Below are 24,259 nucleotides of genomic sequence, written 5' to 3' on the forward strand. Positions count from 1 at the left end.
CGAGAGGTTTTATCTATTGCTACCATTTTATCCTATCCCCCGGACGCTGAAGACACGAAATGCATTGGTTGATGCAACCGCAGCAGGGCAGCACTTCTACGAGGCTTTTTGTTCTTGGTTGCTGGCAATATTGTCGTACATAAAACGGGGGCGCTCCCGGTATGTCCGAGGGTTTACTTCATTCACCGCCGTCGTCTTCCCTCCGAACGCTTCACAGTGTGCACGAACAGACCAGCTCCAGCCCCTCAGCCTACCTATAAACCAAGGAACGGAAGAGACGAGAGGTGGGGTAATACCGGCGGTCACGGGGGCTTATCCTTCTTTGCCCTCAGCAATTGCCGGTGTTTCTCCCAGGAACAATATCGGACAATGCACACTGGAGTAGGTAGTCAAAACGCCTGCTACGTCGTTGTCAATCACCTGCACCTACAGCAATCAAATCTCAAAACTTGTGAAGCTCGCTCTCGTGCTACCTTCAAACACGAGCGTAAAATCCAATTCTGCGATGCTACAGAGTGGCTTGAATAGCCGCCTCCGCCTCTGCGGTGGATTAATCTTTCATGCTTGTGTATTCGCCTCTTCGCAGCCGCTATCTGGATGCTATTCGTTCCGGCCCGGCAAATAAGAGTCCGAAAGAGGGGCTATCGGCGTCGTCCGCTGATTTTCTCTGCGCTCTTTTCTCCTCCCCTCCCAGCCGCTCCGTACGGACCGTTTTCAGAGGGTTACATTATGCAAGCATTTCCTTTCTTCTGGAATTCCCTCTTTCTCGCCCAAATACAAATTTGGAAATCTGTACAAATCACTTCACCCTCGCTTATGATTATTGGCATATCTTGTGTCACTTTGGGACGGATGGTCAGGACATGGTCCAGGTCTTGACGGAACTGCATCCTTACCTCCGCCCGGTGCCATGTCCTTCTTAAAAAGGAGAAAACTGTGGGGCCGTTTCCGTTTTGAAAACAGTGTTTGTTGAAACACGGCGACACGGTACCGTGTTTTCCACTAGAATCACCGGTATCCATGGAATGCAACTGTGAAGTTGTTTTGTAGCAGCAGTCTATGTTTCCCTGACGATTGATAAGACTTGACCATAGTAACCTTTCGGCAATCTGCCAGCAATGTCGATAAATTAGATCATTGCAATGTTATGTATTAACCACAAGTATAGATAATGCCTTAAAGGATCAGGGGCTGGCGGGCTTAAGACAAGCGTACTGTCCGAGATCTGCAGCAGCGGCCAGCTCGTTAAGAACAGGCGCGGGAATGCCACACCATGTCAAGCAGACGAAATAATTAATGTAAGTAGAGAAATGAAACTCGCAGCAGAACATATCGACATAAACAACCCATCACTTTTGCGATTCAGCGTCCTTTTGACTATCTTTTTAACTATGTCTGCTACAGTTCGCCCCCAATAAATTTCCAATTTTTTTTTTCCAACTTGCCTGGCTGCCTTGTTCTGTCGCTTCTCAAAGTGTTAGATTCACATCAGCCATTGCAATATATAAGACGCCACCAACCAATTCTCAGCACGTCTATAACTGTAGTCTTTTTCTGTATAGTGATATCGATAACTCTTGTCTATTTACACACTATTTTAAACCACCACAGCAGAAGCATAGAAAACAACACCAGTTGATATAACATCTGTTAGCTGATAGGGATTTGAACGGAGGCTAGAAGGGAAGCAAATACTTCATGAAGTCGATACTGAGTAATAAACCATTGATCAATATCGACTAGAGCGACGCCGACTCAGGTACTCAGATATATAACAAAGAGGGTATTAACAACAATTATTGGAGCAAAGGGAAGAGCATATTCTCATAGGCTTCTACAGCTCAGCAGTCCACCAGCAGCAATTTCAACAGGCTATCATGCCCAGCACGTTGTTAGTACATTATTCTCACGTCAACAATCAAGCGCCAGACCGGGTTGCAAAGACCACATATAACAAGAGTCTTCAACAACGAATTCATCTTTTTCAATGCGGCTAAATGTGACAGCGAAGAAGGTAACTCAAGTAAATGTCCCTAACACCGACATCGGCGACTGCATAGGCATCTCCCCTCTCCTCATTCTCCAGCGATTGCTAATATCTACCAGCTCCTTACAGCCTTCGACAGCCCACGACCACTTTGTGAGAAAGCCAGGTGTAGCCTCCCAGCTCTGTATATCGTGTGGCTCACCCCAAATGATGAGACCATTTCGCCCGGCCGTGAGCTCATCTGCGTCTATGTAATTATCTGATAAGAGGGCTGGTGACTGCTCCAGTTCGAGGCCATGGGAAGAGAAGCTAAAGGGAGTACCTCGCTGCCATGGAGCCGCTGTATAGCTCATGAGATCGCCAACGAGGTCTTGCCATAGTTCCCAGCTGTCGAAACGGCCTTCGCGCCGAATAAGATTGTCGCGAACGCGAGCAAAAGGAATAATGTTGACCCAAGGGAAGTGATGCTGAGTTAGCTGCAGCGGGGTAGGGACAAGGGAGGAAGGGATGTTTGGGGAGGGAGGATAACGAGTTGTGTCGTCTAAGCAAGGGCCAAAAACAGGACATGTCATCGGGTCCAAAGATATAGTGTTCAGAGTGCGTTTGTTGGAAATAAAGGCACGGAAGACATTGTAATGGATGAGATGGAGGAGATGATCGGAAGGGAGGGGAAAGTAGAGATTAAAGGACTGTGGTGTTGAGGCGACTGTTACGATTTGGTCGAGCTGAGATACGGCGGGTAGTGACTCTTGGAAGACGGTGACGGTGGTATCCTCATTAGTGGAGGAAAGCGTCCGATTGTATATGGTCGTTTTTGTGTCTTTCTCTTGAGAGATACTATCAATCTCGTCGAAGCGCCATCGTAAGACCTCAAATGGATTCATGTCCCTATTTATCTCGGTGCCTGGACCCTTGAGTCGTTGTCCTAAAGGAGTTCATGAGCTTTCGTGTAAATGGGACCAGGGGAACGACTCACGACGTGCTCTTTGGTTCTTCCGGTTCTGGAGCTTTCTTCGCTGTTTGCTATCCTCGGACACGACAGAATTAGGAGCATAGAGTCCCCCCATTTTGATCTGCATTCTGTATTCTTCCGGCCTTGAGTTAGAATGAGGAGGAGTAAAGAGAACTGACCGACGAAGTCCTCGTCTTCACTTAAGCCCCGAGACATTCCTCCTGCGTTAGTGCAGTAAACCAACTGTAAGTTTCCGCAAGCTAGACTTAATTAGGACAAAATGTCATCAGTTCCACAATGCTCGTTTCGATGACAGGGCGGGTTAGGCCGAAAAGGGCAGGAATGTCATCAATTAACTACACCATTTACAGGGGTTCCTTAAACATCTTCTGAAGTTAACGACAAGACGGCTTTCTCTTATTATTATCTCTGTAGTTAAATGGTGATTTGTAATTAATTTTTTCGAGTATAGTTCTACAACAGATGTTCTGTCTAAGTAAATTGCAAGCATGTTGCAGTAGTTGAAAACATGGAGGCAAACAGTATAAAGGTCTTATAAGTCCCAGAACGAATTAACAATTCCTCAGTATCGTCAATACATCATGTCCCACATTATACAAACAAACCTTTTCAGGCGAATCAACTCTTCAGTCATCTATTTATCATGTCTCGCTACACTGCCGTCCACGTCAAGCCGGAAGGCCCAGGTGATGGTCGCCCTACAGCCCTTCAAATCATCCAAGATGAGGGTGTTAAGGGCAAGCTCCAGGGCCAAGTCTTCGTTATCACTGGTACCTCCTCTGGTATTGGAATCGAAACTGTACGTGCCATCGCTGCTACTGGCGCTACCCTTTATTTGACAGCCCGGGATCTCGACAAGGCCAAGTCCGCGCTTGATGGCATCTTTGATCCCTCCCATATGGAGCTCTTCGAGATGGATCAAGGATCTCTTTCCTCTGTACGCGCAGCCGCCACTGCTATTCTGGAAAAGACCTCGAAGATCCACTGCCTTATCAACAATGCTGGTATCATGGCCATCCCTGACCTTCGCTTTACCGCTGATGGCTATGAGCTTCAGTTCGGCACAAATCACCTCTCTCACTTCCTCCTCTTCATGCTACTGAAACCTGCGCTACTTGCTAATGCTTCTTCTGCCCTGCCCTCTCGGGTTGTCAACGTGTCCTCCTCTGGTCATAATCTACATGGCATCAATGATACCGATAACTACTCGTTCGAGCGCGGTGACTACGATCCCAACGCTGCTTACGGCCAGTCCAAGACAGCAAATATCTACATGGCCAACGAAATTGAGCGCCGTTATGGTGCACATCATTTGCACGCAACTAGTCTTCATCCAGGTATCATTGCCACTGCGTTGACCAGGCACATGCCCCCAGACGCTTTTGCGGGGATGGATCACATCGTGCCATTGATGAAGAGCATCGAGCAAGGTGCTGCAACCACTGTGTGGGCGGCAGTCGGAGATTTATGGAAACATAGGGGCGGCAAGTACCTTGCCGACTGCGATGTGGCGAAGCCAGGATCTGGAGGAGAGGACAAGTTGATCACGTCTACATATGCTGCTTACGCCTATGATGCCGAGAGAGAGGGTAGACTTTGGAGGGACTCGCTCAAACTCGTGGGGGTTGATGAGGAGCAGTAGTAGTTAAAGAGCCGCATTTACGACTCATGTACCAGCGAGTTCCCTAACAGAGGCCTAGACATGGCGGTATAAGCAGACCTAGGACGTGGTGGGCGGTAGTTTCATAGAGGCTTCTTGATAGGACGTCCTCACGTTTTGGCCGATTCCTTAGTTGATACGACCCCGCCAGTGCCAATCCACTGCACCGGTCTTATAGTTAAGAATAAATTCAAAGAATGCAGGCTGGTCAGCCCGACGTTCATCCTATGTGTCCATTATTACGCGCAACCGGTGGGTGGTCCCTTGCTAGGACTCCAACCTGTACGCGGGTATGAGTAAACTGAAGTTCTGGGATCGTACAATCAAGGGGTATCGGTTGCATAATACTCCAGCGATTAAAAATGTTGAATAGAAATCGCTCAAAGTTATGCACCGTAGCAATTGTGTCCTGAGTGCAAGTTTTGACTACTGACAATTAAATCTTCTGGTGATGATGACTGCTAAAGTTTATCTTATTTGGCCTCTTTCGGCCCTCTGTCCGCGAGGGCCTTGGTTAGGAGCTCAAATACATCTTCGCTTTCACTGAATTTGTCATCGAGTTATTTTGGCGATTTTAAGTGTCCTGATTGAGCTGACTGTTTCTTGGTTTAAGTTGAAGTAAAGAATCTATGTCCGGAGGTTATCCTTGCCCTTATTAAGACCACTGGCCTTGATAAGACCTTGCCCTCTATAATATAAAGGCGAGTGGTTATCCTCTATAGGCCAAGCTCGATTCTGTCATAAGTACCTCTTGATTAAGCACTCGCCTTCTTTGCTTCCTCCAAATCACTTCGAATCTGCACCATCTTAAACATCTCCTTTGTAGCCATCACCACGCAATGCCTCCTGCGCGCTATATCAACCACAGGCCCGCGAATCTTTGCACCAAAATCATCTCCAGCTAGCAGTCGGCGGTCAACCAGAGGCGTCTTGTAGAAATATAAGACTTCGATGACCTCGTCAGTCATGTCCAGCCAGAATGTCGACCCCCTACCTGAGCTACATAGTCTCTTGAACAAAATGGGAATGGACAAAGGCTTTATTTCAGCGAACTCAAAGAGCATGGCAAGCACCACAACTGTGGGGATAAATTTCCCTCATGAAGGCTGCCGTGTTATAAAGGGTCCGGACATGATTATATTCGAAAAGTATCACCTCCAGTGAAGAGCCAAAAACAGCAGCAGTAGCAGCGGTGGGATTATGCCATCCCGGAGCCTTGTATCTGCCTACACTTTGAAATTCTCCAAATCAAGGTCAGTCATAGGGATTTATAGAGGCTCGCCGTAGTAGCTGCTTATATTCCGATCTCACTTACAGACTTACCTGACGTCGTCCCGCTCAGAGCCTTGGAGGGAATATCAACAAAACAACGGCAACAAGATGACGGATATTCTTGCAGAGTAACACAGACACCACCGCAACCATACCCATCAAACATGGCTTCCAACATTTAATACTCACATTAACCTTGACCGGCACATCCATGGCAATGACTCAATTCCGTGTAGCTAAGATATTTCGTCCCACCATTTGGAACGCTTCCTTTGCCACACTAAACCTGGCCTATGAAACGGTTAGTATAATCAGTGAGGCCTTCAGCCGACAGATAACTTCAGTACGAACTATCATACAATTCCTGTTAGCTGAGTTTTCTCTGATGTCTATATTGGAAACTGTGATATCTGACCTCTTGTCCTGCTCGATTTCGCATACCGCCACACATCCAAGTAATACACTCCATATAATGCAGGCAGGCTCTAAACTATTAGTAAATGCCGGAGGAAACGCCGGCAGGGGCATCAGCAAAGAATACATACAGGAGCTTGCGGGCCAGCGGGACGAGGTGCCGGCGTCACGTTTATAATGATTACAATATTATTTCAAGTTCCTTGCTGCAAGACTTTCAGCATCAACCAGATCCGACAAGTCGCCTTATATATAATCTCAAACACCTACAGGACCAGCATTATAATAACTCGCGTAATTCTTTCGCCTGTAGTAAGTCGCTTGCTAGTATCAAACGGCTTACAAAAAAGACAAGTGCCCCAGGCATGATCTCTTTTCTCACAAGGGGATGATTACTCTTCTTAAGCGCCGGAGATCTGACCATCAAAGAGCTTCACTATTTCGATGATTTGGTTAAAGGGCCGTACCTGAATACCGTGATAATACGAATAACATCACGGAACGAATGAGACAACATTTGATGGGCTGTCGGCCAAGGGCGACAACGTGATCCCTGTTCGACTTGGCATGTGCCTCGATAGCTTCGAATTTGACTCTCTAAATGGATGGGTAGTCGATCAGTTGTACCTGGTCGAGGTCAGCGAAGCTGCTTGTCTCGTCTTTCCATTTCACGCTGAGGCCGGATTTTCCAGTGACGGATATGGTGCAAAATGCTTTGTTGCCCGGCTATTTGGCTTTCATCCGCTTAGCTGATAGTCCTTCACCATGTTCGGCTGTACGCTTCTTGGATTTGGGTCCAAGATCGAGGTGGATAGTGACAGAATCGTGACCATCATCCAAGCGGGCGTATCTGGGGCTAAAGCCTGCATTCTTCTTGTCCGCCAGGCCCAATCTACGATACCCGTCTCATAATTGAGACCAAGGCCAAAGTACACGGGTTGGCCGGGACGTCGCTCGGGCTTTTGTTCATTAGCTCCGGACTTGACTTGCGCAGCGCTAAAGGGATGGTCTTCCTGGAGTACGCCAACTTTGATATGTGTGTCCTTGAACAGACATTCAGGTAGCAGTGGGAATTCAGGGAGAGGTTCGTTTGACCGCCACCCGTCAAAGATGTTGACCAAAAAGCGTTGAAAGTCTGCCATAGTCATAGTTGTACCGGTAGCTGCCGAGAGATCGTACATTAGAGTCGATAACGCACATAGTTCAGAAGCGTGAGGTTTTCAGGAATGGCAATAGTGATGTTGGGCCCCCGATTTCTGCTATATTGCAGTCTTTCTCGGATTGCAGCATTAGACAGATTGACTTGGTCGTCACGCTGGCGCCTTGGTGCCAGTGCTGGTTGATGCCAGTATGCCCGTGCTGGAGGCGGAATTTCGTTCTCGTTGTCTTCATCGATAACGATGATGTGATCTGCCATTATCACGTTTCTGCAAAAAGTATTAGTAGTAACTCAATTAAATGCTCAAGACTTAGCGTTGCTGTAATAGTCAATGTCTTGGTATAGTAATATACCTTTCACTAATAGCTAGGTAGGTAGGGATTAGCATTAGTATCTTGTCAACGACTACAGCATGAACTGTGATACCACGTACAGTACAAGTAATTATGCAAATAATACACCAACGGTGTCATATAATCGGTATGTATAAGCCGCGACGGGGAAGCCAAGGCTGCATAAGAATAGAAACGCGTTGTAGTCGCTCGAAGGTATAGAATAATAAAGCAGTTGGTTGGATATAAAATGATGATAAAGGAATACAAAGATATAGAAGTTAAGGAAGGTATAATATAGCGAGGTAAGGCGAAGAGAGATAGGTAAGAGGAGGAGGAGGAGGAGGAGGAAAATGCCATTAGCCAATACTGGAGAGGGAGGATTTTATGAACATTTGTATCATTTTAGCATCTGCGGTATAAACACGAAATTAGGCAATTTGGTAGGTCCATTTAGTGCATCAAGCATAAAATACAAATCAATCACCAATTTGTGAGTTTATACAGTTTGCAGCAATCTAAGCCAAAACGACAGTTTCTAGAAGAAGTTTGGAATACTCAGGAAGATTTTGTATTTTAGATACATTCATGCTTAGATGGATGGTGTGACAGTCATCGACGGATTGGCTCAAACTCAAACAGTGCTCAGGGTGTCAGAAAGGCTGGCCGTTGGACACAAGAGACGAAATTAGCAGGTGACTTTATGCTATTTAGATCATACTTCTTAGGTTGTTTGTTTTTATACCCAAAGACTCATGGCGTTTCTGCTGTACCTACTAGACAGTCTGGACTAAAGGGGGTCTGCGGGCGTAAAGGACAGCCTTATTTGAGAGAGGGATTTCCTGGGGAAATAAGCTTGTGTAAACTAAACTTGTTGGATGGATGGCTCGTTGACAGTATGTATTGGAAAGGTGATGCTGATGTCTGGTGATGTTTGCGAATGACTGGATTGTTCGTGTTACCAAGTGATGACATGATTTCCATTGTTGGTACTATAGAGTCTCCTTCTTCTTCTTCAGTTTGGTTCTTTACGTCTCAAGAAGTCTCTCGATCAGTAATGAGCTTGTTGGATGTTGCAGTGAAGGTGATGGCGATGTCAATCCAGAGACATATTGGGGTCCACTTTTGATGCCGGATTTCCGATTATCTCCACTTTATCGGTCACCTCCTGCCGCAGGAATCTCCAGGAAATGCGGAGGAAGCCTAAGCTAAACAAGGTCCTGCAAGTCAAAAGATACGGCACTTGACGAGCAATTACTTCAAGAAGTACAACTAGTCAAGATGTATGGATGTTCACAATAACTAAACATCCAAGTCTCATGTTAAAAGTAGGTAGTTGAGATCTCAAATATCACAAGAACAAAAGACAACAGGCCCCTCCGTTATGTGATGTGACATGCACAGCAACAACCCTTGACGGGTGATAATACTTACGACAGCAGCCATCCTTGTCCTCTGCAACCACAAACACCGAGATCTGCAGTACTATTTCTGAGATGCCGAACTAAAGGGACCGGCTCGGCGTGCCGTTTCTACGAATCATGCCTTGTCGAAGCCTGTATCGTTTGGAAATGGTAGGTCTACTAGCTGGCGTTTACTCATAGTTCGGAAACCGCTAAGATGATACTTTGCAAGTGTAGTACCTTGTAGTTTAACTATATAACAGACACATTTCTCAAGAAAATAGGTCATGTCAGGCAATTTTGTCTGTATTCTTTGCAGATTTACACAAATACACCTCTCTATTGTGGTGGTTCCTTCTCCTTTGAGATAACAGCCTCCGTATGTACGTCAATACAACTTTCACTTCGACCCAACACCATTGTTCCAACTACAACAATAAAAAGCCACCATGACTCAGGACGAGTACAATACTCGAGCGCCGCATGAGGGCATGACGCCTGGTCAATATGCTGCTACGCGATTCTCGTCGCTCAAACCTCCCATGCACAATGTGCCGAATCCAATAAAACTGTTGCGCATGCTCAACTCACAGCAACGGGCATTCTTTTTTATTGCTTTCGCAGCTTGGGTAGGTCTAAATGGAGCTTCCACACCTTTATTTCACTGAGTAATCGGCTGATGAACAAGCACAGACGTGGGATGCCTATGATTTCTTCTCAGTTAGTCTAACCGTTACAGATCTCGCTGAAACCTTTGGCAAAACGAAAACCGACATCACATGGGGAATCACCCTAGTCCTCATGTTTCGATCGATCGGTTCCATCGCCTTTGGTCTAGCAGCTGATCGGTATGGAAGAAAGTGGCCCTTTGTGATCAACAACCTCCTTTTTATCGTGCTTGAGCTTGTAAGCCACAACCTTTCACAACACCCCTGTCAGATTGCCTTGGCACTGGGCTTGTTTAGAGATCTACGAGATTTGTCCGAGGAAAGTGCTGACATGATATCAGGGGACTGGATTTTGTCAAACCTATCAACAATTCTTGGCTTGCAGGGCATTGTTTGGAGTCGCCATGGGAGGTCTCTATGGTAACGTCGCTGCTACAGCTCTCGAAGACATCCCGGAGGAAGCTAGAGGTTTAATATCAGGAATGCTCCAACAAGGAGTAAGTGACGAGATCTTTCTTTTCGTAGGTGTAGTTGAGGCTAACTATACAACAGTATGCCTTTGGGTATCTTCTGTGTACCGCTTTTGCACGAGGACTCGTCGATACAACTTCTCACGGTTGGCGTCCTCTCTTTTGGTTCGGGGCTTGCCCACCTGTGTTGTTCATCATCTGGCGTCTCATGCTCCCCGAGACACAAGCCTACCAAGAGCGCCAGCGTCTGAGGGAAGAAGTCAGTGCAGACGGAAAGGGAAAAGTATTTATCAAAGAGGGAAAGGTTGCCCTCAAGCATCACTGGCTACTCCTTATCTATCTCGTCCTTCTCATGGCTGGCTTCAACTTTATGAGTCACGGTAGCCAAGACTTGTATCCCACCATGCTGGAGAACCAGCTCAGCTTCTCCAAAAACAAAGTCACCGTTACTCAAGTCGTAGCGAATTTGGGAGCCATGACTGGTGGTACTGTTGTTGGTTTCTTGAGTCAGTCAGTTGGTCGACGAATTAGCATCATCGTGTGCTGTATCGTAGGAGGCGCTCTCCTCTATCCATACACTTTCGTTCGCGACTCATCCATCATTGCGGCTGCGTTCTTCCAACAATTCTGGTATGTTACCAACTTCTCCAACTAGTACTTTGACGTGTGGATGGAGTGCTAATGGCATGCAGTGTACAAGGAGCCTGGGGTGTGATTCCCATTCACTTGATGGAATTATCTCCTGGTGCATTCCGAACCTTTGTTGTTGGGACTTCCTACCAGCTGGGCAATTTAGTCTCGTCAGCCTCGTCGACTATTGAGGCCCGTATCGGTGAACGTTTTCCTCTTCCTGACAATGCTGAGGGTCAGAGTCGATATGATTACGGAAAGGTCATCTGCATCTTCATGGCCTGCGTGTATGTGTACGTAATTGTGCTGACTCTTGTCGGTCCTGAGAACTTGAGAGGCAAGTTTGATGTTGCTCACGACGTGGATGCGAGGGAGATCATGGGCAGCCGACCTATGGATGCAGACCAGTATCGTAGATCGGGAGATGAAGAGAAGAACTTCAAGAGGGATAGCACTGAGAAGCCTGAAGTTGCACATGTCCGGGACTAGGCGGAGACATGGCGATGTCTGTGAAGGATTGCGCAGAGGTTGAGTGCAGGAGATAGCTAGCGCTGATGTTGGTTTGAATGATCAGTTAGTTTATGGAATCTCTTGCTGTATTTTCGAGTCTGTGGCGATTAATTGGTGTCTTGAGCAATCTGATGATTCTTCATAAGCCTATTCCCCGCACCAGAACAGTGATAACCGGTTTCATCATTCCTGTCAAGTAAATGGGAACTGCATCCTTTCGTCCTGGTGTGGAATCATGCTTCTTCGGCACTGTTAGTTAATTCCTCCGCTTTTTCTGGGTCGATGATACGAAAAATAGCTGGAGAAAGCGGTAGATTGGCTTTCCCCGCTTCCAAGAATCCGAATATGGACATGTTATTGACGAGGGCGTATGATTCCAAACTTTTGAAGATGACCATTCTGTGTAACAAGATAAGATCAAACATTTTGATGTTATAGTTGTCAGCTGCTTATTCGGTTCAAACCTGATTCTGTATTTAAAAAAAAAAAAAAAGATTCCAAAGCAAATAGCAACTTCTACGCACCTTGCAGAAGAGCTCTCCACTTAGAGATCAATGCATTCGTAGTACCGACAGATTCCAAGTCAACTCTAGTTAGCTCCTCTCTTTTAGTAATTGGCCGATCGTTTCCAGCCGTGACGTGTATACTGATGTCTTGGGAGGAGAAGGTCTCGAGTATATATATCTCAATGTCCGAGAACCCGGAGAGCTTCTTTCACTCCACAGATCATCCACCACAAACACCTTGAGGGCTATTACCTTTCCAAAAACATTCTAGTCTCGTTATTTTAAATCTTCAATCGAATCGCCTATCGATACAATGGCTCTTACCGGCAGCTGTATGTGTGGCGCTATCGCTTACAAGAGCACCAGTGAGTTGTCCTGTTGTAGTATAGATTGTATTACCCGGTATCTAATGAATTGGTATAGGTGACCCTGATGTTACTGCTCTATGTCATTGCACCGACTGCCAGAAATGGACTGGTGGTGCCTTTACTTCCAACGCTGTAGTCCCCGAGGACTCCTTCAGCGTCACCAAGGGTACCCCCAAGCAGTACGACGTCACTGGCGCCTCTGGAAAAGTGAATCATCACTACTTCTGTGGTGATTGCGGTTCAAGCTTGTTCACTCGCCTTGATATCATGGAGGGCAAGATCATCATCAAGGCTGGCGGCCTTGATGAGGGCAAAGCGAATTTGGATAACAAGATTGATGTCGAATTCTACACCCGCGACAGGGTCTCATTCCTCAAAGAGACAGAGGGTGCTAAACAGGAACACCTGTTTGGCAACTAGTTACTGAGCCCCTTCGCTTACTAGATAGTTGATGATATAAATATATGCTCTTAGCCACCTTTGACGTGTTCAATGTCGCTAAGGAAACCGTTGGTTAACAATAGTGGGCCCCGTCTCCGCAAGTCGCAGTGGCGATCTCCCGAACAGTAACCCTCCATCATCCATCCACCGCCAAAAACGTCCCTGCTATTATTCATCTATTCACTTACAATTATGAGATCAGACAACATCAAAACAGCCCAAAATTCGCAAGAATCGGAAGGAAGAGACTTTGTTCTTCCACCTTTTAGCCGTGACGTTACAACAGATAAACCAGAAGCCAAGAGATGGGTCGAGGACGGCTTCATTTGGTGCTACGCCTTCAACCATGCCGAGGCTGAGCGCTGCTTTGAAAAGGCCACCAAGATCGACCCCGAATGCGCCTTGGCGTACTGGGGAATTGCATTTTCACTCGGACCAAACTACAACAAGAGTTGGCGAGCGTTTGATCGAAATGATCTTAGACACACCACCTTGAAGGGTACTGAGGCGTTCAAAAAGGCCGAATCGCTGGCCTCAAAGGCAAGCCCTCTTGAACAGGCTCTCATTTGGGCTATACGACATCGCTACCCCAAGGATGAAAAGGACACCAAAAATTCAAAGGTCTGGAACGAGGCCTACGCAGAGGCTATGAGACCAGTCTACAAAGAATTCAAAGATGACCTCGACGTCGCAACACTCTATGCTGACGCACTCATGAATCTGACACCATGGGCGCTGTGGGACGTTCGAACAGGAAAACCAGCGCCTGGGTCCGAGGTAGTCGAGATCCAAGAGGTAATTGAGAAAGGACTCGCTCAGGACGGCGGGCATGAACATATTGGTCTCTTGCACGCCTATATTCATGTCATCGAAATGTCGACCGAGCCCGAGAAAGGCCTTGTTGCTGCTGAACATCTGCGCAGACTTGCCAACGAGGCAGGTCATCTTGCCCACATGCCTTCACATCTTGACATTCTTATCGGAGATTACCGAAGAGCCATCTCAGCCAATACAAAGGCTATCATGGCCGACGAGAAATTCGTGTCTCTGCGCGGTGGTGGTGACTTTTACACCATCTACCGCATGCACGACTACCACTCTCTCATCTACGCTGCCATGTTTGCTGGTCAATACGCTGTGTCGATGGAAGCTGTCGAGCGTATGGAGTCGGCTATTCCAGACGAGGATCTGCGAATTCAGTCACCACCTATGGCTGACTGGTTGGAGACGTTCCGCTCAGTTCGTCCGCACATTCTGATCCGCTTCGGAAAATGGGAGGAGATTATTGAAACACCGCTCCCTCAGGACCAAGAGCTTCTGTGCGTTACGACAGCCACGATACACTACGCCAAAGGTGTCGCCTACGCCGCTCTTGGCAACGTTGATGAGTCTGCAAAACAGCGAGAACTCTTCCTCTCCGCAAAGGCACGTGTGCCCCCAACGCGTATAGCATACCCGAACAAATGTTCCGATGTTTTGGATGTTGCAGAGGCCATGCTTGACGGCGAACTCGAGTACCGACGGGGTAACATCGAGTTAGCATTTGAACACCTTCGCAAATCTATTGACCGAGATGACAGTCTGCGTTACGCCGAGCCGTGGGCATGGATGCAGCCCGCCCGCCATGCGTATGCAGCTTTACTCATGGAACAAGAGCGCATTGAAGAAGCAGCCGAAGTCTACCGGACCGACCTCGGTTTGAACAACAAGCTCTTCCGCGCACGACATCATCCGAACAACGTGTGGGCTCTACACGGGTACCATGAGTGTGCGGTAAAGTTGGGACTTGATGGAGAGGCACGTGTCATCAAGCAGCAGCTTAAGACGGCTATGGCTTTTGTTGATGTGCCTATCGAGTCTTCTTGCTATTGCAGACGGGATGTCAAGAATACAAATGGGTGCTGTCGTTTGTAAGGTGGCTGCAGACACTGGATCGGTAGGAGACTGGATCGGTAGGAGACTGGATCGCATGGCGTAGCATAACGACTTGAATTCGAGCTCTAAATGAGTTTTATGTTGGACATGACTAGATATGCTTTATAATCAAATTTGATACAGATATTGGTTTTACGTTGTTGTTCAAGATTGATGAAGCCCCGCGTACTGCTCTGACGCCCACCAGCTTAAAACATCCACTCACATCAATTCCATCCGACAACTTGCCTTCGTTACCAATTTTAATAATGCCACGTCCCGCGAAAAAGGGAATCTGGTAAGATCGGGACAATCTGCCCTATCATGTCAATACTTACTAAATAACAATAGCAATACCTGCCGCCGTCGCAAGCTAAAATGTACCGCACACTATTTTACCAGAGTTTGCGCTGATACCCTGCTCTAGGCGACCAAGCACTCCCTATATGCGGACAATGCACGACCATCGGTCTTTATTGCGACCGATCAGAGAAGCCTACTCGATTTAGTACGTAGCCTGGACTAATCGATAGCTCGGCTTGATGCGACGCTGAGTTGGCATAGTTGAATATCGAGAATTGCCCGATCCTGATACACCACGAAAAGCCCTTCAGGATCAAAACATTGCACGCCTGTTTCATTCATACACATCGAACATCTCCAAATGGTATGATCTAAGTGATTCGGCATTTTCATTCGGTCAAATCGTTCCTACAATCGCCCTAGATGAGCCACTTCTTTTCAGCGCCATCATTGCTTTGTCTGCCATGCAAACGATTAAAACATCATCACCCAATTTTCGAAAAGTGGCCGAGTTCTACCATCACCGATGCGTTCGTCTCCTAATCACTCTCAGCGAAGGCGACCAACTCATCACTCGAGGCATCGCCCTCGCTGCGACGTGTCTCTTGAGATCTTATGAAATTCTCGACGGCGATGTTGATCCCAACATGCATCTTCGGGGCGCTTATTCCATGGCTTCGCTACACGATGTTCTTTCGGGGAATCTGCGAACCGGACTCCTCGGAGCTGGGTTTTGGAACTACCTAAGAGAGGATATTACTTTTAGTCTCTTTGAGAATTGTCCGTTGAAGATGAACCTGGACAGCACGTCGCTTATTATACATCACGAGTCTGACCAGGACTATCTCAATTCCATCACTTTGATCTTAGGTAAGAGTATTAACATGGCATATAGTCAAGACACAGATATCCTGCAATGGAAAAATCTTACCGAGTCTCTAAAGAGTTGGCGGAGAGCATGCCCGGATCACATGCGACCTTTCTCGAGGGAACCAAGTACATCCCATCTATTTCCAGCGGTTTGGTTCCTACAGCCGTATCATGGTGACTTGACCCCATACTTGAGCACACTAAAAGCGACTGATTCTGATGGTATAAAGCTGCAATTCTTCACTACTACCTTGTTACAATGACATTTATCTGTCTCCACGGCCAACTAGAGACTCTGGAGGATCTAAATATTCTCAATCTCGAGGCAGGTTCCAAAGAACAGATTCTTGAGAATTTTGCCCGTGAGATTTGCGGGATCGCTTTCACGGCAAATGTCTCGTCTGTTCTTGTGAATGCATTTGGGCCGATAGCGTTCTGTGAGTATTACCTTTCATCAGAGCACCAGAAAGGTTGGCCACCAGGAGCATAAGAGACGAAATTATTAGGTCACTTAATGCAATTAAGGCTATGATTTTAGGTAATTAATCTTTGTATCCTAAAACTAAGAGGCCATGTTTTTTGCTATTCAATAGCCTTTCATAATTGTTTTATTAGGCAGAAACTAACAGATAGACTATAGGTGCAAGATTTATTCGTCAAGAACCAATGCAGCAAGAGGTTATTCGCCAACTTCTCGCTTGCAAGCCAAGTATTGGGTGGCCAGTGGAGAGACTTGCCAATGACCTGCAGACACATTGGGCAACACTTTAGACCTATGCAGCAGTACGGTTTAACGACATAAACCATTCAGTTATTCCTTTCTCACTTTAATTACTAAACTATGACAATTGGTATGGCAGTGTTACGGTATGTTTTGTTGCATTGGTGTGATCATCATGGTCGAGATCTTTGGGGAAAGGTTTTCCGAGCTCGGGAAACTCATACCACCAAGAAGCACAATCGAAGGTATAAATGAGCAGGACTTGCGCTCTCGGAGAATGATCTTAACCAACTCTCAAATCACATTTAATCATTTATACTGAATCATTTATACACTTCCAAAACTCACATCATGTTGCGCACACAGAAGATCATTCCAGCCTTTACCACATGTGCCCGCAGTTTTGCAACAGTTACCCACTCTGTCCAGCCTGGAGTCGTTCAACCTTCTTCTCAAGAAGTAAAGAACTTGACTCTGGACTCGAGAAATCTTGAAAAGGCTGTGAGACACATGCACAGAGATGGGCTGGTTGTCGTGGAAGATGCCGTGCCTCACCAAGATATTGATCTTCTTAACAAGAAGATGATTGAAGATGCCCAAGTCTTGCAAGCTCGAGGTGATAAAGGCCCCTTCAATTACAACAAGGGAAACATTCAACAGGACGCTCCTCCCGTGGCCGAGTTCTTCAAGCCATCCATATTTACAAGTATGCTCACTCTTCTTTCGATGATGCCTCAACTTACAAAAAAGATCCTATCGCTACGCAGATCACTTCTGCAATGCTAGGAACAAGGCCCAAGTGGACTTTTTGCTCTGCCAACTCCGCCATGGCAACTCTCCCTGGCGGAACTCCTCAAAGACAACCGGTTCACTCAGACGCAGACTTCGCGCACCCTGATCACCCTTTTGCCCTTGTAATCAACATCCCTCTTGTCACAACTACACCAGAGAATGGATCCACAGAGGTCTGGCTTGGCACACACAATGGGTTCGGTCTAGATGCACAAGAAGGCGCTCACGGTGAAAGAGCCAGCGGTCGCATCAGAGAAGACCTTCTCTGCCAACGTGAAAAGATCTCACCTCCTATACAGGCCATCATCAAGAAGGGTAGTATCATCGTTCGCGATCTGAGACTTTGGCATGCGGGAATGCCCAACTTGACGAAGCAGACCAGGGTGATGCTCGCCATGATCCACTTCGCTCCGTGGTACAGAAACAGAATGAGACTTGAGTTTGGCGAAGATGTGAAGCCTATTCTGGAGGGTTTGGAAAGAGAGGGGAAGTTAGGACTGGATGTACCAGTAGATTGGGCGACCAGGGAAGCTGTGCTTGAGGGTTACTTGAATCGAGGCTTCGGCAATAGCTACGATTTTAGCCAAGAAGCTTGAAAGCTTGGCATTTGAGCTTATTTTTGAGGTATGACAAGGGTTCTGTTTATGCAGGATCACTTACATATGCATGGATTGAGAAAAGAGTACAAAGTAGAAACAGTTTATTTGCTATTATAAAACTCTAAGAAAATAGTTCTCAAACACCCAAACGCCTTATCCCATCGTCATCATAGCCCGTTAGTCGGAGTCACTGCTGCTGGAGCTGCCGTCGATACCACGCTTCTTGTGCTTCTTATCCTTCTTGTTCTTTTTGCCCTTCTTGAACTTGTTCTCGAGCATGTTGGCTCCAATGGCTCCAGCCGCCGCAGCACCGAGACTGCCGAGAAGACCACCTCCAGACGTGCGCGCAGCCCAAGCAGCAGCACCTCCACCAATGAGAGTGGCTCCGAGACCACGATCACCGTCGGGACCGGGTTGCCCGGGAGGATACTGGCCTGGAGCGCCGCCTTGCTGGGGATAAGCGGAAGCACCATACTGAGAGTTGTCCTGATGCTGGGGAGGGTATGATGATGAGCCGTGCTGCTGGCCATAGCCCTGCTGTGGTGTGGGAGAGTGGGAGTTGTAGCTGGGCTGTTGGGAGTAGGAAGAGTATTGAGGTTGCTGTTGGTTGTAGCTTCCATGGCCTTGAGGCTGTTGTTGCTGAGCGTACTGAGGTTGGGAGTACTGCTGCTAGAGATATTGTTAGTGATGGTGAGATTTGAAGGTGTAGAGTAGAACAAACTTGTTGAGGATAGCCGCTTTGTTGACCGTATTGGGGCTGGCCATAATTTTGCTGCTGAGGGTAGCCACCCTGCTGGCCATGGCCGCTGTTGGCATTACCATAATAATCGTTGGCGGACATGTTGAGTTGCGATTTTAGATAAAAGTGATATAGGTAAATGGAATTTGTTATAATGATGCTTGAGTGTAAGGCGATAGTGATGGGAACTTGACAGAATGACAGCTCCTCCCCCGCCTTTAATACCCTCGAGTTCACTCCAGGTCAAACCGTCACAGAGGCACATTTAGCCTATCTCGGTAAGTAGCTTCGCTTGATGGAGAAATGCGCCTTAGCTGACAAGCCTTGTTCGCGGCTTGGGCCAATGCCATAGGCGCAGTTACAGCCACGCGTGCAAGCCCATAAGCTGAATCTAACCAGTAATGTCAGGGCTGAACCACTACAATGGCCGGGTGACATGCAGTTTTACTGTTTACGTATCGGCTGTGGCTGCGTTAAATGTTTGTGGGGAACTCGGAAAGACCGAGTTAGCTGAGCCACGATCTATCGTTTAATGAACGAGCAGATGATGAGGCAGATTCTGTCAAGTATGAGGTGGCTGTATTATTATTGGTCAGCTATCCATCTATACACTATTAATTATAATTCGGTCATCGGAGTTTAAGCAATATCGTTAAATCCCTGCGTGAGGTTATCGCAGATCTCATCCACAATCTTGTCTTCCATCGCCTCATCACCAACAAGCCCCTTCAACGCGCCGGACTGCCACGTAACGGTAAACACCAAGTCTCCTCCCTTGACAGAGGCGACGTTGAAAGAAATGGGGCATGATGCTATAAGACCAGGCTGCGCAAAAGTCATTTTTGTCGCCCTGACCTTGTCTTTTCCCACTGTATTAGAACTACCATCCCCGTCAAAAACGCCAACATTACTAAGCTCATATGATGCGTCTCTTTTCTTGCCAATCTTGCCAAGAGTCCATCCTCTTATGCTGGACACGTACCGCAATAGACCGATGGGGTTGTCATCAAGTTTGACCGCAGCGTTTGCGTATTCTTTCGTGGCTTCGCTAGCTAATTTCCATTCTTGCTCTGATAAGGGACCTGTCGTGGTTTCGCTGCGAAGATGGACGGTGTAGCAACCTGATACTGCTTCAGTCGCCACGTCATTGGACATTCCAATTGAGGTTCTCATATTTATCGCTGTTTGGCCCACAAAGTTCGTGACGCTGTTGTCTTTAACGGCTTTACTAAGTGCGCGAGCGATAAGCTGTTCGAAAACCCCCGTGAATTTGGCATCGTGAGTCCTTGCAAGCTGCACAACTTTGTTAATCTGGGATGCTTCAATCTGTCTGATCTTGAGCTTATTCTGGTTTGTTTTGGCGTCAAAAAAGATAGGACCCGCTGTCCATGTCCCCTCGTTGACATAAGAGGCCGAGACACGAATGCCCAGCATTTTGACAAGGAAGTAGGGCATGTATTGGGCAAGAAGGGGTGCCAGCAAAAATGACCACGAGATCGTGAGTCTCTCAGGTGTGTCAAACGGCTCAGGTAAAGGTTTCCTTGGTGGAGCAATGGTAGACGATGGAATAGCTGCGGGTGTCTCTCTCAACCCCTGGAGAAAGGTCTGATGGAAAATCACCCCAGTAATACCGTCTCCGATAGAGTGCGAGAAAGCAAAAGCGACATGGCACTGAGTCGGGCTCAGAGGGAGGACTACGATTCTCCAAGGAGGGATGCCGGAGACAAACGGACGGTCCAACTCTGGTTTGATCGATCTTCCAATAGCTTCCAAGTGGTTGGTCCCAATCTCTGGGTCTGAGATGATGGAGATGTGTTGCTCAACATTGATGCTTGACACATGCTCATAGTAAGCTTTGTCGGTGTTTCTGTCTCCAACTGTAACACAGAAGAAGGGATGCTCTTCAATGCACCGTCTAAGAGCGTGGAAGTAGGTTGATGGAGACTTGATATTGATCTCTTCAGTAAAGTCGTACACTGCGCCAATAACTACAGCGTGATAATATCCCACATCCTCACGGGATATCGTTCGCATCTCATTAGGACCTACGTCGTGTTAGTGGCTGTTGCCATGGGCAAGTTACATACATACTCGCATATCTGAGAAACTCTGCACTAGTCTTCATGGTGGAACAGCCGAGGAGTTACAGTAGAGGGTAACCACGTATCGACAAACAGACTTGAAACGGGGTTTATAAGTTCTCTTGCAACTCTCAATTGGCTCGGGACAGGCGGCCTCTCAGTGAAGTTATCCTAGGAAATGAGATGTGGGTCTCCATAGCGCAAGAATCCTTCAACGCGGACGAACATTACCCGAGTCAGGTAGACATTAGAAGTGATAGCATCATATACATAAACTGAGACAAAGGACATTGTCTTGTCTTGTTTACTGATAAAGAAAGTCATTTCAAAGGCCATCCCTCGTTACGATGCACCAAAGTCCTTGCTGATCCTGGACATCGTTACCAACCCTTGCGAGTCCAAACAGTCTCGGTACTGAATAGGCGTGACAACTTACCACAAATACCTTGTCTCAAAGATTATTCATCGTTAAGTCTTTACAGTCCCAAACACAGCTAACAAAACATCGAACCATGCCGACATCGCTAACCCCGCGCAACTCCGCATTGATTCCAAAGCGATCATACGGAACCACCAATCGCAAAATTGGGTTACGACTTCAGCTGCGAATATGACTCGACGCTGACTGGTTCCAGAATAAACAGGGGCTGAACACTAACAAGTTTGTTAGCGACCAAGACAACTTATCTGGTCTTCTCTATCACATTTGTTAATATCCTCTGACTAGCATAGAGAAAGGGAAGAAACAAGTTTCTTCTTTGTGCAGAAAGTATTGGTCACTGAAACCAATATCACTACTCCACTACAGCGTTTATGGGTAAAGCTAGACATTTGAACATGCAATGTTCAAATGATTCCACATAGTTGACCACAATGAAACAAAACAGAAGTAACCCCGAGGAGAAACATGTTCAAAATAATTGGTATTATGACTGTGATCATTGGTCTGTGTTTCGTTTCTTCGTCACACATATAATCGTGAGGATACGAAAGATCAAGTAGATTTAAGTAGAATAACTTCAATATAAGATCTTACTCGCCCTTTGAAATTCACATCTCTATTCATGAACCTAATTCCTCACCATTCTCTTACTAATACCGTCAAGAATACATACCCAGGGACCACATGCAGAGCCTGATCTTCCAGTGTTGCGGAAGCTAATTCAGGACAACCCACTCGGTCTTCTTACAACTGCCATTCCCTCTCCAAACCACCCCTTCCTTCAAAGCAGCCACATTCCTTTTGTTCTGGATATTGGATATGGGGAAGATGAGACAAACCTCGGCAAACTGCGAGGTCACCTCGCCAGAGTCAATCCTCAAAGCAAGGTCATGATCGAGAACCTCACCGAGAACCCACACCTCAACAATGTCATCGAGCAAGACGTGATAGTCATCTTCAACTCTCCTATACAACACTACGTCACGCCAAAGCTCTACACTGAGACAAAGCCTACAACTGGCAAGGTCGTTCCAACATGGAACTATGCAGCCATCCAAGTCTATGGCCGCGCCAGGATCTTCCACGACACCAAGACAGATGGAGCAGGCCGGTTCTTGTCTAAACAGATCTTAGATCTGAGTCGTCATGCCAAAAACAAGGTCATGGGCTTTACCGGCGGCGATAATCCTATCGATTGGAAAGTGAGCGATGCACCGGACAAGTTCATCGAGCTTTTGAAGAAAAGCATTATCGGAATCGAGATCGAAATTACATCCATGGGAGGGAAGTTCAAGATGAGTCAAGAGATGGGCATGGGTGATCGACAAGGTGTCATCAATGGGGTTTTCCAAGCTGGAATCGGAGACTGCAAGGGAGATGTCCAAGATGGTGCAGGTCCGAAGCGATCTGAAGGAAGCAAAGAAGGCGAGTGCTTAATCAAGAGGTACCATGACAGACTCGAGCCTGGCCTGTAGGGGATAACTAGACACATGAATATCCAATCACCATTTACTCAACTGAATGCCCACCTTGTCTCTGACATTGTCTTGTCTGCCATGAGTTCCCTGTAAGACTTGATCCTTGGACAACTATCACTTGATGTTATGCATAGTATAATCACGCAACACTTTACTGACACGGTCCGCAATTCCGGCCTTATCCCGATCGAAATATCCTAGAACGGTTGCAAGATACTAAAGTTTCAACGAACAACGGCACTTGAGTTCCCACGTGGAGTCCATCATTGGATTCTCGCTCCCGCTTATTCCCCATAGAATAAGCTATGCGTTAACTCCAGTCAAGTTTAACTTCCGCATACCAACATCTCCGTTATTGTCTCAAAGACCATAGTATTACCACGTGCGGCAATCCCACTTACTCAGGGTCTACAGGGCGTCAAGATCCCACACATCTGATCTAGATCCAGCACCTTTACAATTCTTGAGGCGTTCCGACGATCCCGTCTTTGGCGAGAAAGAGTCAACCGAGCAACGAATCAACGGCCCCACGTGTAGCCGAGGATCCGTTACTGGGGTTGAGAAGCGGGCCCTGGAAACTTCACTTCGGCAAGTCAAGTTTGACAGAAGCGAAATGTGATTGTAGAGTTACAATCTTCTGGTTGTGCTAAACGAAAAACGGCCTCGCGTTTACCGTTAGGATAAAATGTTGCAGGTTGAGCGGTTTAACTAACCCATAGATGCGGAGCGAACTGTCTGATAGATAACCATGTATGTATAAAACACCAAGAACCCACTGACCGGACATTGGATATCTGCAATAACTATTGTGGAAAGATCAACGATATCTAATATAGTACTATACTATACTTTCTTTTTCTCTTTCTTCCCTGAAATTATTCGCGCGTGCTTCTAGTCGATTCGGTGTCGCTACCATTCTCGCGCGCAATCGAAACTCCAACCCAGATCGCGATCATGGACAAAGCAACGCTTCTAACCGCTTCCAAAGTGGATCTGAGCGTTTCGACCCATCCCCGCTCAAATATCACTAGGTTGATCGGCCCGTCCATACAAATTGCCCTTCGCTTCCAGAGCCTCGTCGGTTCCATCTCAATCTTCCTCTGCCTGCGCGCCTGCTATGTCGCGAGCATCACCTTCGCGAGCGTTCTCTATGCCAGCAAAATAGTGAGCTTTAAAGCTTTTGTCGCAGCAAAATTCAGCGCTTTCCACAGCTTCAACATGTCCAGCCAAGCTCTTGCAAGTGCCTGGAATTCGAAAAAGGTCCAGAGGTTACGGAACAAGATCTGGTACGAATTCGCCGTTTTCATCCTGGGTAGTGGGAACCTCATCTTCCTCATGCTCTTCTGGCCAGGCTGGTGGGTTCTTGCAGGCGCGGGCTGGGCAGGATGGATGGTCTTTGGTTGAAACTTTCCAATCGCGAATGAGTTCTTTTGAGCTCTCGACCAGAGTCAATACGTGATCCAATCAATGGTGATATATCCAACGCTCAACCAATCGACACCCTACTTCCAAACAAACGATGCTTTG

The 24,259-nt window shown here is 46.9% G+C and overlaps 11 protein-coding genes across 11 annotated transcripts; 7 read left to right on the top strand and 4 right to left on the bottom strand.

Annotated features, from left to right (window-relative positions):
• Nucleotides 1-2,019: 2,019 nt before the first annotated feature.
• On the bottom strand, nt 2,020-3,066 carry EDB82DRAFT_475946 (uncharacterized protein; the record flags this gene model as incomplete). The annotated part of the gene is made up of 2 exons (XM_025735893.2): nt 2,020-2,912; nt 2,964-3,066. The coding sequence occupies 2 exons, from the start codon at nt 3,064-3,066 to the stop codon at nt 2,020-2,022; spliced, it is 996 nt and encodes a 331-aa protein (XP_025586554.2).
• A 270-nt stretch (nt 3,067-3,336) lies between these two features.
• EDB82DRAFT_567166 (uncharacterized protein) lies at nt 3,337-4,628 on the top strand. The gene has a single exon (XM_025735894.2). It carries the CDS (start codon nt 3,604-3,606, stop codon nt 4,600-4,602), a length of 999 nt encoding a protein of 332 aa, XP_025586555.1. The 5' UTR covers nt 3,337-3,603; the 3' UTR covers nt 4,603-4,628.
• Nucleotides 4,629-7,043: 2,415 nt separating this feature from the next.
• On the bottom strand, nt 7,044-7,853 carry EDB82DRAFT_475948 (uncharacterized protein; the record flags this gene model as incomplete). The annotated part of the gene is made up of 3 exons (XM_065608046.1): nt 7,044-7,349; nt 7,505-7,733; nt 7,819-7,853. The coding sequence occupies 3 exons, from the start codon at nt 7,851-7,853 to the stop codon at nt 7,044-7,046; spliced, it is 570 nt and encodes a 189-aa protein (XP_065464991.1).
• A 608-nt stretch (nt 7,854-8,461) lies between these two features.
• Nucleotides 8,462-9,152, top strand: EDB82DRAFT_501061 (uncharacterized protein). The gene has a single exon (XM_065608636.1). It carries the CDS (start codon nt 8,501-8,503, stop codon nt 8,726-8,728), a length of 228 nt encoding a protein of 75 aa, XP_065464992.1. The 5' UTR covers nt 8,462-8,500; the 3' UTR covers nt 8,729-9,152.
• Nucleotides 9,153-9,548: 396 nt separating this feature from the next.
• On the top strand, nt 9,549-11,584 carry EDB82DRAFT_187273 (major facilitator superfamily domain-containing protein). Its single transcript, XM_025735899.2, has 5 exons — nt 9,549-9,829; nt 9,894-10,106; nt 10,210-10,365; nt 10,421-10,968; nt 11,031-11,584. Exons 1-5 carry the CDS (start codon nt 9,650-9,652, stop codon nt 11,455-11,457), a joined length of 1,524 nt encoding a protein of 507 aa, XP_025586559.2. The 5' UTR covers nt 9,549-9,649; the 3' UTR covers nt 11,458-11,584.
• A 713-nt stretch (nt 11,585-12,297) lies between these two features.
• On the top strand, nt 12,298-16,651 carry EDB82DRAFT_545953 (uncharacterized protein; the record flags this gene model as incomplete). Its single annotated transcript, XM_065609447.1, has 7 exons — nt 12,298-12,349; nt 12,408-12,740; nt 12,996-14,699; nt 15,135-15,215; nt 15,272-16,054; nt 16,111-16,317; nt 16,521-16,651. The coding sequence occupies 7 exons, from the start codon at nt 12,298-12,300 to the stop codon at nt 16,649-16,651; spliced, it is 3,291 nt and encodes a 1,096-aa protein (XP_065464993.1).
• A 151-nt stretch (nt 16,652-16,802) lies between these two features.
• Nucleotides 16,803-18,074, top strand: EDB82DRAFT_187280 (uncharacterized protein). The gene is made up of 2 exons (XM_025735903.2): nt 16,803-17,307; nt 17,352-18,074. The coding sequence occupies exons 1-2, from the start codon at nt 16,953-16,955 to the stop codon at nt 17,987-17,989; spliced, it is 993 nt and encodes a 330-aa protein (XP_025586563.1). The 5' UTR covers nt 16,803-16,952; the 3' UTR covers nt 17,990-18,074.
• On the bottom strand, nt 18,066-18,943 carry EDB82DRAFT_501084 (uncharacterized protein). Its single transcript, XM_025735904.2, has 2 exons — nt 18,714-18,943; nt 18,066-18,661 (listed from the first exon to the last, which is right to left on the bottom strand). The coding sequence occupies exons 1-2, from the start codon at nt 18,831-18,833 to the stop codon at nt 18,170-18,172; spliced, it is 612 nt and encodes a 203-aa protein (XP_025586564.1). The 5' UTR covers nt 18,834-18,943; the 3' UTR covers nt 18,066-18,169.
• Nucleotides 18,944-19,370: 427 nt separating this feature from the next.
• On the bottom strand, nt 19,371-20,856 carry EDB82DRAFT_545954 (alcohol acetyltransferase; the record flags this gene model as incomplete). The annotated part of the gene is made up of 2 exons (XM_025735905.2): nt 19,371-20,776; nt 20,823-20,856. 2 exons carry the CDS (start codon nt 20,854-20,856, stop codon nt 19,371-19,373), a joined length of 1,440 nt encoding a protein of 479 aa, XP_025586565.2.
• Nucleotides 20,857-21,685: 829 nt separating this feature from the next.
• EDB82DRAFT_545955 (putative FMN-binding domain-containing protein) lies at nt 21,686-22,691 on the top strand (the record flags this gene model as incomplete). The annotated part of the gene is made up of 3 exons (XM_065609448.1): nt 21,686-21,790; nt 21,932-22,597; nt 22,632-22,691. The coding sequence occupies 3 exons, from the start codon at nt 21,686-21,688 to the stop codon at nt 22,689-22,691; spliced, it is 831 nt and encodes a 276-aa protein (XP_065464994.1).
• A 540-nt stretch (nt 22,692-23,231) lies between these two features.
• On the top strand, nt 23,232-24,206 carry EDB82DRAFT_187359 (uncharacterized protein). The gene has a single exon (XM_025735907.2). It carries the CDS (start codon nt 23,687-23,689, stop codon nt 24,134-24,136), a length of 450 nt encoding a protein of 149 aa, XP_025586567.2. The 5' UTR covers nt 23,232-23,686; the 3' UTR covers nt 24,137-24,206.
• The last annotated feature ends 53 nt before the right edge of the window (nt 24,207-24,259 follow it).

The sequence above is a fragment of the Fusarium venenatum genome (assembly GCF_020744135.1).
Source record: "Fusarium venenatum strain MPI-CAGE-CH-0201 chromosome Unknown EDB82scaffold_2, whole genome shotgun sequence".
NCBI classification, from domain to species: Eukaryota; Fungi; Ascomycota; class Sordariomycetes; order Hypocreales; family Nectriaceae; genus Fusarium; species Fusarium venenatum.

What these genes read in the sequence shown, in the direction of transcription:
- EDB82DRAFT_567166 (XM_025735894.2), top strand. Translation starts at nt 3,604, where the DNA reads ATGTCTCGCTACACTGCCGTCCACGTCAAGCCGGAAGGCCCAGGTGAT.
- EDB82DRAFT_501061 (XM_065608636.1), top strand. Translation starts at nt 8,501, where the DNA reads ATGCTATTTAGATCATACTTCTTAGGTTGTTTGTTTTTATACCCAAAG.
- EDB82DRAFT_187273 (XM_025735899.2), top strand. Translation starts at nt 9,650, where the DNA reads ATGACTCAGGACGAGTACAATACTCGAGCGCCGCATGAGGGCATGACG. An exon ending in TTTTTATCGTGCTTGAGCTT is followed by an intron (nt 10,107 to 10,209) that starts GTAAGCCACAAC and finishes ACATGATATCAG; the next exon opens with GGGACTGGATTTTGTCAAAC. An exon ending in CAGGAATGCTCCAACAAGGA is followed by an intron (nt 10,366 to 10,420) that starts GTAAGTGACGAG and finishes ACTATACAACAG; the next exon opens with TATGCCTTTGGGTATCTTCT.
- EDB82DRAFT_187280 (XM_025735903.2), top strand. Translation starts at nt 16,953, where the DNA reads ATGTTGCGCACACAGAAGATCATTCCAGCCTTTACCACATGTGCCCGC. An exon ending in CAAGCCATCCATATTTACAA is followed by an intron (nt 17,308 to 17,351) that starts GTATGCTCACTC and finishes CTTACAAAAAAG; the next exon opens with ATCCTATCGCTACGCAGATC.
- EDB82DRAFT_501084 (XM_025735904.2), bottom strand. Translation starts at nt 18,833, where the DNA reads ATGTCCGCCAACGATTATTATGGTAATGCCAACAGCGGCCATGGCCAG. An exon ending in AAAGCGGCTATCCTCAACAA is followed by an intron (nt 18,662 to 18,713) that starts GTTTGTTCTACT and finishes CAATATCTCTAG; the next exon opens with CAGCAGTACTCCCAACCTCA.
- EDB82DRAFT_187359 (XM_025735907.2), top strand. Translation starts at nt 23,687, where the DNA reads ATGGACAAAGCAACGCTTCTAACCGCTTCCAAAGTGGATCTGAGCGTT.